Source organism: Arachis hypogaea, chromosome 10 (assembly GCF_003086295.3).
Source record: "Arachis hypogaea cultivar Tifrunner chromosome 10, arahy.Tifrunner.gnm2.J5K5, whole genome shotgun sequence".
Taxonomy (NCBI): domain Eukaryota; kingdom Viridiplantae; phylum Streptophyta; class Magnoliopsida; order Fabales; family Fabaceae; genus Arachis; species Arachis hypogaea.
Genome location: NC_092045.1, coordinates 975875 through 986523, shown reverse-complemented (window position 1 = coordinate 986523; position 10649 = coordinate 975875). Strand labels below are relative to the sequence as shown.

Below are 10649 nucleotides of genomic sequence, written 5' to 3'. Positions count from 1 at the left end.
AATTTTTTATTTAATTAAAAAATATTAATAATAATATTTTTTTAAAATCTTTTAATATTATTACTTACTTATTAGATATTAAAAATTATTAATATTTAAGTTGGATTTGATTTTTATTTATGTTAAATTAAATAATAAATAATTTTTTTTTAAAATAAATTATACCTAATAATTTATTACTATTTATTAAAAAAAAAAGGTTGGAAGGAGGCCTCCTGTCACGGCCTTGGACACACTCCAACGCTACGGTGTCGGCACTCGGACTTACTCAACCTCTTGAGTTAAGATCAAGTCAGCCTAACCCTCAATACTTAGCAAGAAAGCTAAGAATACAAGAGAACACAAGAGAAATGAAGTTTTGGTGGAAGAATACTTTATTGCTCAAGTGTGGTTACAAATGATTCCCACACATCCACACTAACTCTTACCTCCTATTTATAACCATCCACCTCCTCAATGGATGGTTAGGATTAAATCTAAGTAATGTTCTAGATTAATCATCTAGAACCTTCTTTATAAATATCTATCATACCACTACTTTCTAAATACTTCTAGATTGTTCCATACAACTCTTTATACTTTTATATCAATTCACACTCTTCTAGAATATTCTATGATCTTCTAAAGTCTTCTAGAAACTTCTAGGGTATTCCGGGACCTTCTAGAACATTCTAGAATGTTCCAGAACCATTTAGAGTATTCTCAAATACTCTAAAAAACTATATAAACACTGTTAAATCTAACATTCTAAAAATTTACCGTGACACTCCGCTCCCTCCCCTTATGTCCTTCCCTGTATATAGTTGTGAAAAACGTTAAAAAAGGTGCAACTCATATATGGCTTTGCTTGGATAGGAAATTTAGCACTGATACTCACCAAAAGTAACCAACAAAGACAAGTAACTAATATAATAGGATCGGATAAAGATAACTTCATATCCAAGTTGATCAGTTTCACTATAAAAAGTGGTGCTCAATGCTGAATTGCTGATACATTATGGAGCAAATGAGAAGTGAACAAGTTATGGAAAGTCGTTATGACAGTTCGGCGCGGTGGGATCATGAGACGACAAAGATGTTGTTCGAAATTTGCATGGAAGGCAGATGGAAGGAAGTGGTTGAGATCTATGAGAAGGAGAAGAGAGCTCACACGGCAAAGATAACGAGGGGAGGCGAAAGCGCGTTACACCTGGCAGTCACCGACGGCCAAGAGGAGGTGGTTTTAGAGCTTGTGGATCTGATTATGAAAGCGGAGAGTAAGGAAGAGGCTCTGAGAATCCAGAATAAGAGGAGTAACACGGCATTGCACCTTGCAGCTTCCATGGGGACTATCAGAATGGTTCGGGTCATTGCTCATGCTGATCCCGAGCTGGTGAATTTTCGAAACGTTGATGGCGAGACCCCTCTCTTCCTTGCTGCTTTCCATGGAAGAAAAGAGGCTTTCATGTTTCTTCATTATACAGGGATTCCCAACTACTATAACTGCAGAAGAAGTGATGGTGACACCATTCTTCATTCTACCATTGCTGCCGACAATTTTGGTAACATAAACTCTTTATTTTGAGAAGAGCAATGTTAGAGTCATCAATATTTGTGATTGGTAGCCATCAATTAGCCATTAATAATGATTTGATGGTGTGAGATTGGTGTGAGATTTCATCCAATAGCTCACATTTCTCTTGCTGATTATATGTTGGTCAAAATGCAATAAAATTGTTGGCCTTAAACTTTTCCTTTTGAGAAAGTTTTGTGCCTTATTAAAATTTAGTCAATATTTAATTATTAAAAAATATATAATTTTATATTATTAAATATAATTTTATATCATTAAAAATATTAATAATTACTAATTGATGATTTTATAAAAAATGTTAGTCTTCTAATACAGTTGGGTTAAAACTGAGGTGTAATTAATTTTATGTGTAATTAATAGTTAAAAACAGTTAAATAATAATTTAGTTAAATCTGTTAAATTATTTAATAATTTTTATCTATCAACTTCAAATAAAATTAAATACACATGAATTTTTATAAAAAATTTTAACTATTACTGAACTGAACTGAACTCTTATGAAATCATTTGAAAAAATTTTAAAGAAATATATTTATTATAAAAACTAATTTTAGTGATAGCTGTAAGTATGTTCATCAAGAGTATGTGCAAGTATGCTCGTATAAATTTCGCTTTGTTGCTTTGGCATAAATATTCACTCACTTGCTTACTTTTCTTAATTTTGCTTATATATATTATTAATTGAAAATTTTTACATAAATATTTAATTATATTCATTATTTAAATAGATATTTTAATACCATGTATGATATATTAATTAATAATAGTAATTAGTCAATTTTATCATATTAGTGCATTAAAATTTTGGTGAATACTATAGTGTCTAAAAGGTAGTGTTTATTTACTAAAAAAAATAAAAAATAATATTTAATTTAAAAATATAACAATAAATAATTTTTAAAAAATCAAAACTTACTACAAAAAGTAAGTTAGACAAAATTTAGACACCAACTCATAGGCACCATAAAATTGGCTTAAAATTTTATTCATTATATATCTAAACACACACCTATGGCAAGCAGCTTTTTTTCCTTCTTAAAAAAGTAAAGTTTAAACATATGTATATTATATACATAAGAATTTAATTTTAATGTCCTTTCAGTATAAAATTATTTTATACATACATCTATCACATAACGTTATATTATACGAAAATAATTATTTTTTATATTGACTACATGAATAATTATTTTAAATAACGAATATAATTATACAACTATATAAAATATTTTTTACTATTAATATATTAAAATTAAACCATATATATATTTATCTCTCTTTTTTTATAAATACTTTAATTTACTTTTGAATTATATGTGTTCTCCCATTGTGAGATATATATATATATATATATATATATATATATATATATATATATATATTACGAATTTAACAGGATATATATGTATATATCTTCAACCATATTAAGTATACATTTAAATTAGCAATTTATATAAATATATAATAAAATATAAAATATGAATTATAATTTAAATTATATATACATATTTATATACAAATACATAGCAATAACGTTGACATAGTATTTTTTATATATGATTCTAAATTTAGTTTCTTGTTATCTCTAATGAGCTACTTATTAAATTTGTTTGGCAGAATTAGCACTGATAATAATTCACCTTTATGAAGATCTTGGGAATTCGAAGAATAAAGAGGGAGCCACACCTCTCCATATACTTGCCTCTAATTCTTCTGTTTTCAAAAGTGGTAGTAGATTTGGCCTAATAGAAAAACTAATTTATCAAGGTATATCATATTAATTAATCCACGCATACATATATATAGCGGATATTATAATTAATTGATGTTATTTTTATAAAAAAAATATTTAAAAGATAATAAAAATTAATTCAAAGTAGTCTAAATTTTTTTATCTTGTACTCTCTAATTATTATTAAAATAAATAAATAAATAATTTTAGATCTAATAAATACTCTATACATAAAATTATTCATGTTAAATCAAATAAAATAACTTTAAATAATTATTTCTTTAACATTACTTAATTAAAATGGTAGCCGATTAGAATAAAAAGGAGATTACATCCTAGTATAGTACTTATATAGCCTTTATCCTCAGTTTCATTATTGGTAGAAGAAGTATAGGGAGTCAATGAAGTATATGTACAATATGTACAATGGGGTTTATGGATGTTCGATTTAGTAGGATATCAGATGTTTATTTTGGATAATATGATGTATTGTGTTTGAGAAATTAGTAGTATTTTATTCTGGATGTTCATTTTTTAACTCATATTAGACCAAATAAACAGCCTATTGTTGGCTCCCTAGAGGAATTCTATTTATTATTATTATGTTAACAATTGCATTATTTTTGGAAGGTATAAGCGTAAGGAAACTCGAAGCAGATGAAAGTGATTATCTGCCTCCCTATGAAACGATTGGCAAAACTAAATATCCAAAAAATTATCAGTCATGCATGGATTTTATGAAACTGATGACAGTCTCATCCGGTATGCAAACTAAAAGGAATCGTAACCTCTCTCTCTCTCTCTCTCTCTCTCTCTCTCTCTCTCTCTCTCTCTCTCTCTCTCTCTCTCTCTCTCTCTCTCTCTCTCTCTCTCTCTCTCTCTCTCTCTCTCTCTCTCTCTCTCTCTCTCGGAAAACATGTTAAGTTTAATTTTGATATATATTTACTTTTAGGGAACCTAGAAGCACAAGAAAGAATTGCTTCCGGGACAAACTTTTTAGGTGAGGCTGCATTTTAGTGCATGCAGAAAAAATACCATATATTATGATACTAATCTGTAGATAAATTTTGATGATTTTGTAATATGGATCTATAATTAATTTTTTAGGACAAGAAGCCGAAGCTTGGACGCTTCCGTCGTTATTTCCCGCCAATTACAAATGCTTTGCTGATTTTCTCAAGTTGGTATTTATGATTATGCTGGTGATAGTATTTGGAAAAGGTTGGTCCTCGTCGTAAACATCTTTGATCTTCAATATTATTTGAGCTTACTAAATTTACGGATTCCCATATTTTACTGAATTATTATTTAAAACTACACATGTATAAAGGTACACTCGAAGTGATACGTGAAAAGAAGAAAAAACATTTGTGGTCCGTTCAAATAATGAATGAACTTTTGAAGCGATTCTCTATGTATGAGTATGATAATATCCAAGTGACAACAGACCCATGGGACCAACTGATAGAACAAGATCAACGGATACATGAGGGTATATTGTAACAAGATTCCTGTTAGGCCACTTAATTGTTTAGTTTTTTGGCATTAACATATTATCTGAAATGTTAGAAGAACGGAAGGTGGAGATGGAGAAGACGGAGGCAGTGATAATAACAGCAGCAAAGAATGGGGTAACAGAAATGGTAGATAAAATCCTGGAAATGTTTCCGACGGCTATTCATGAGTTGGATTCTGAAGGGAAAAACATAGTACTATTGGCCATAGAGAATAGGCATATCCACTTGTATCAGCTCCTTCTCAAGAGAAATATGGTGAAGGACAGCCTACTGGCAAAATTGGATTACCGAGGAAACACTGCCCTGCACTTGGCAGCCAAGTTGGGAGCTCCAGGCTATACTGATCTCTCTCGCCGCAATCCCATCGCCGCTCTGCAAATGCACTGGGAAATCAAATGGTACAAGGTAACAAACTCTTATTCTACATGTTTTCCAAAACATGTCATGTAAAATCCTGATCATGATGTGATGCAGTTTATTTTAAGATCCGGGCCGCCACGCTTCTTTCTTAGATACAACAATGCTAAGCAAACTCCAGCACAGATCTTCGCCGAAACTCACCGGGAGCTTGGCTGGGTAGGTTGTGACTGGCTGCAGATAACCTCTGGATCTTGCTCCCTTTTGGCATCGCTGATTGCCACGGTGGCCTTTGCCACTTCTACCACCGTTCCAGGTGGTGTGGGCGATGGAGAGGATGCTGGAATTCCAAACTTTATAGACAGGACAGCGTACAAGGTCTTTTCCATCTCATCACTCATTGCTCTTGGCAGTTCTATCAACTCACTCGTCTTGTTCCTTTCAATACTTGCATCTCGATGTCATCCGTCTGATTTCGAAAAGAGTCTGCCCAGGAAACTTATCTTGGGTTTGACATCCATGTTCTTGTCCATTATTTCCATGCTGGCTTCTTTTTGTGCTGCCCATTTCCTTGGAACCAGCAGCAAACTCAGGAATATTACTGTTCCTATATATGCCCTGTCATGTCTTCCTCTGACATATTTTGCCTTGTCTCACTTTCCACTATACATCAAACTTTTCTGGTCTACCATTCATGACGAACCACAGGATACGTTCGACTACGCTCCACTTTAGTTGTGAACAAGTGTGCCCTCAATCTACCAAGCTTTAGCCCTTCATGGTTCATGTTCCTGTTTCAAGCTTTAAGAATTAAGATCATATGATATAATCAGTGAATAAACTTCATACCTTGCACTTTTGCTTAGTAAGAAACTACTGATCTTGGTGGATGCTTGAGTATATCGTACATGTAATATTAAACGTTTTTTTTCCTAACAATAGCAATCTTTCCTTTATGTAACAATGATGATTGATGAGTTCAGGTATCGTAACTCCAAGGACACACAGTAAATAGTAATGCTATGGGGGGTCACCAGAAAAAATATGAACTGTTTTAATTTCTTGACCTCTTCAGCTCGTCCAAGGAATACATCTGTCTTCAAATATGGTTTTGGGATAATTGTAAAACTACTAGTGAATAAATTACCAGTTTTCTAACTAATTAGTAATCACAATAGAGAAATTGAAAGATCCGAAAATAACAACTCTAGAAGACAACGGTATCAAGCATCATTCCTAGAGTTTGAATGATGTTGGAAGACATCAAATTCGAGACATGCTCTTCAAGGTGCTTCTTCGCATCTTGTCTTCCCACATTTGCTATCGCAAGCTTTTCCGGGGGCAGCTCATCTTCCTCTTGGACTGCCTTGTTGTATTTCACGGCAAGGTTCAGCATCTCCTGCAATTCCAAATTAGTTGAGATATATCACCATCTAAATCTAATCTAAAAAATAAACCGGACTGGCTTTCAAATCTTAGAAAGTTTAAACAGCAGCATAATTGCAAAATCAAACACTTTATTTGAGTAAAATAAAACCCGGGCGGCATTCAACCTTACACGCTGAATTCCTTGAATTTACCTGAACAGTCTGCTCATTAGTCTTAGAATGTGTATCAAAGTGCTGAAGTGTCAAACCATCGGTCCATTTCTTCTTGTGAAGATTTAGCAACATCTTCTCCTCAAGTTCATTCTTCCTGTAGTTAATGGCTATGGAATAGTAATGCCTGTTCAATCCATGGATCAACGCCTAAAGAGGGCAAATATTAGTCAGAAGCTGCTACCACGAGTTGGGAGAAAAAAAAGACAGTGATCACATTGATGGCAAAAATAAAAATGAAGAATAGAAAAATGAGAGGCATTGAATAACGCACTTGAATGGATGGTTTGTTCAGGTGCCCCAGATTGGAAGTCGTCTGCCTCGGTTCTTGGCCAAGCATCATAGTCTGTGGATTGATCAATCTGAAAGCGTCGATCACTACTTTTCCTTTAACACTTTGTATTGGATCTACGACAACGGCCACGGCACGCTGATTCAAAGCCTCAAAACTCTGCAAAACACCAAATTCAAGAGCAAAGTTATCCAATAGCAAATGTCTGCAGCACCATACTAATAAGAATTGATAATAGTTAGTACAATTACTGCACTTAATTGTTATGCTGGGATACATCCTGAACTAAAATCATCAGCAACTCAAATTTCACATTTAATAAAATAGACAATAGTTGGCACTTGGCAGTGCAGTCCACCACAGTATTTCAATCACAAGAAAATAGTCTGCTTCCATTGATAATCTAGAAATATTCTATCTCAAAATGAAGAGTACCCTTCTCAGGGAATCTGAAAAACAGAAACATTAACTTTATTCACCCCAACATAACATCATGAACCAATCAACCAGCCTAAATGAAAGTAGGGCATCCAACTTTAGTCCACAATTTCCCAGGTGATTAAAACTATAATAACTTGGTTAACTGCAACATTAATCCTCTGGATAAGCTAGTATACTCAGAAACATGGTATTAAAACACAAGGATGAACCAATGCACGATCCAGACAAAAATAACCGAAGAAAAAAGATAAACTTGAACCTGTTGTGTATTGATGTCCACACCAGAAAGCCAACATCCAAATCCAGGATGTGAATGGTACCACCCAACAACCATCTCTGGTCTGCCAACACAAACAAACTAACTGACATTGATGAATTCATTCATTCATGAATTAAACCCAACACAAATAGTTAAAAAAGTTTTTTTTTTTTCAAAATATATATTAAATACCGTCCAGTCTGTTTGAGCATATCAAGCATGTTAGTTTGGAAGACATGATCAACAGCTTCAACACTAACACCAGTTCCACTCTGTGGCATCGCAAACACATCAACAACGCGTACGGTATACTCATCCACGAATTCCCCAAGCATCAAACCCATCACTTCCATTGGAACCCCAGCTCTTCCTATAGTAAATAGCACCCGAATTCAGCTAAAATAATATTTTTCTTAAGAAAAAAAAAACCTAACTTTGAAATTGAGCTGAAACAAAAAAAGGAAAAGCAGAGATTTGATTGGGTTAAAGGTTGAAACTTTTTACCGTGCTTGAGCATCTTGAGGAGGGCGAGCGAAGAGATATAGACCTGCTCGGAAGAATCGAGTGTGGGGGAATCTGGTGGTGGGTGCCCTAGCGCCCCTCCTGCACCTGCAAACATTCTCTGAAGCCGCTCCATGATTCTCAACTCTCTCGAGATTCTCTCTTCTTTTCAGATCTCAATTGATTTGGACTTGAAAGCTTGTGTTTTAAGTCTTTGATCTCAGCGAAAGTTGAAGTCTTGAAGCTGAATTTGTAGCTTAGCACAGGAATGCCATGAAATTTTATCCTTTTAACCACAGATTATCACCCTTTTAAGAATAATATTTTTTAAATTACGAGTAAATTGTAAATTTTTATTAAGTAACAATATCTAATCATTTATATAATAAAAAAAAAACTAATTATTTATCATTATTAAATAATTTTATTCTGTAGCGGTGTCATGCTATTTTTATTTTCAAATTTAGGCTTTCCTCAACTTCTTTCTCCTGCCACTTTCATTTTTGGAACTCTCAAATTCGGTTCAAAATAGTATCTATTTAGTTCTGTGAGCAAATAAGAAACTCAACTTTGACCTTCGTTTCCAAGCTAGATCATGGGTCTTAGGATATAGAATTTAAAGGATTTGATATATCATGAGTTATAGTATAAGAAAAAGGGTCAAATTTTTAAAGTTTAGATATATTGATCTTTAATTTTTTATGTTTATTTGGGTCAATCAGATTTAATAGATAATTAAATATAGTTTTTATTATATTGATTTAATCATTACAGATACATACTTGTGGAAGAATTTTTAATTTGTGTCAAATTAGACGAATCTGTTTAAATTTTAAAAAAGTTAAAAATTTAAATGTATTTTTAAATTTTTAAAGACTTAAAATATTTGTAGACTAAAAAATTAGGTATTAATTTATCCTTTTTCATAGTATAATTTATAAATTTGTTTGTAAGGATTTGTTTGGACATCATTTTCGAAAAAAATATTTTTTAATAATATTTTTTAAAAAGATCTTTTATAAAAATAAAAGTGATTTTATATTTAGATATCTCATGTAAACAAATCTTTTTATTTATCAATTATGTTTAGATAAAATAAGATAAAAGTATTTTTTGGTTCATTTATTATGTGAAAAAATTTTTTTATTTTTTTTAAAAGATATAAATTATAATTTTTCAAAAAAAATATTTTTTATTTATTTTTTAATATTTTTATTTCTATTATTAAAAATTTGTCAAACATACTAAAAAGTAAAAAAAAAAAGATTTTTTTACCTAAACAAAGATTACCTATAATAAATATGATTAAGTAGATATTAGTTAAAAGCATATGAAACAATGTTTAAGCACAATTTTATTTTAAAAGAAAAAGAAAAAACTAAATGAGTCGTACAATATAATCTCTCTATGAATATGGAACACAAATTTTTACAAACTCAATCTCCAAATGTGGTATAAGAAGAGCTCTGTTTAACCTAGACAACAATCATACACGCATTTCTCTTATATTTATGAGATAGTGGTTGTTTCGAATTTTGTTTGATAGTGATACTTCCATTCATGACACATTTTTAGCCTTAATTTGATGGATTTGCACATACAGAATGGGTTTAAGAAATATTCTAACCTTAATTATTATTTTATTTCACTTGAGAAATATTGTTACCTGAAAAATCTAGCACATACAGTAGTTCAAATCATCCACGTCGAAATTAATTAAAATATTGACTTAGGAGAACAAAGTGATGACAAGGGCTGTCAACCTGAGGAGACATTTTTGGCATTGTGAGAATGAATCAATGAAAAAAAATAATCGTTAGGGGTGGCAAAGCGGACCGTCCCGCCTAGATCCGTCTCATAAACGGGACGGACCAAGTAAAATGGGTTCAAAATGTTAGTCCGCCCCATTTTATGGCGGGTTGGCGGGCTAGCTCCCTTGACTCTTTTTTTTTTTGAAAAATAAAATTCATTAAAATTAATAAAAAAATAATAATTAAAAAATAAAATACAAATAAAAAATAATCAAATTATAATATAATTTATTTATTATTTTTTTAATTTTTAACTTCAATAAAATTGTTCAAAATAATATTTGTCAATAAAATCATCTTTATTTTAAAAAATAAGTCACATAATTTGAGCATATATACGAAATTGTAAAATAAAATAAATAAAGTTAATAACTAAAAGAAGAATAAAAATAAAAAATGAAAAAAAAGTGTTTAAAATTTTTATAATTATTAATTTTATAATAGTAACCACTATTTTATTTAATAAAAAAAAGAAAAATATAAAGCTTCGGCCCGACGGACCGGCCCGCCCCGCCTCGCCAAAACCCGCCAATTTGGCGGTGCGGGTTTGGCGAATTTTTTTAATTTG

The 10649-nt window shown here is 31.5% G+C and overlaps 2 protein-coding genes across 4 annotated transcripts; one reads left to right on the top strand and one right to left on the bottom strand.

Annotated features, from left to right (window-relative positions):
- The first annotated feature begins 860 nt into the window (after nucleotides 1–860).
- Nucleotides 861–6162, top strand: LOC112718413 (uncharacterized). Of its 3 annotated transcripts, none has more exons than XM_072205639.1 (8): nucleotides 861–1541; nucleotides 3191–3340; nucleotides 3936–4067; nucleotides 4258–4305; nucleotides 4413–4526; nucleotides 4636–4797; nucleotides 4878–5227; nucleotides 5297–6162. In XM_072205639.1, exons 1-8 carry the CDS (start codon nucleotides 998–1000, stop codon nucleotides 5912–5914), a joined length of 2118 nt encoding a protein of 705 aa, XP_072061740.1. In that variant the 5' UTR covers nucleotides 861–997; the 3' UTR covers nucleotides 5915–6162. The 3 variants fall into 3 exon arrangements, with proteins under 3 accessions (XP_072061740.1, XP_072061739.1, XP_072061741.1); XM_072205638.1 differs by having other exon boundaries at nucleotides 4875–5227; XM_072205640.1 differs by lacking the exon at nucleotides 3191–3340 and having other exon boundaries at nucleotides 862–1541; nucleotides 4875–5227.
- A 47-nt stretch (nucleotides 6163–6209) lies between these two features.
- LOC112714402 (26S proteasome non-ATPase regulatory subunit 14 homolog) lies at nucleotides 6210–8888 on the bottom strand. The gene is made up of 6 exons (XM_025765991.3): nucleotides 8274–8888; nucleotides 7962–8139; nucleotides 7770–7851; nucleotides 7052–7228; nucleotides 6760–6927; nucleotides 6210–6578 (listed from the first exon to the last, which is right to left on the bottom strand). Exons 1-6 carry the CDS (start codon nucleotides 8404–8406, stop codon nucleotides 6387–6389), a joined length of 930 nt encoding a protein of 309 aa, XP_025621776.1. The 5' UTR covers nucleotides 8407–8888; the 3' UTR covers nucleotides 6210–6386.
- Nucleotides 8889–10649: the final 1761 nt, after the last annotated feature.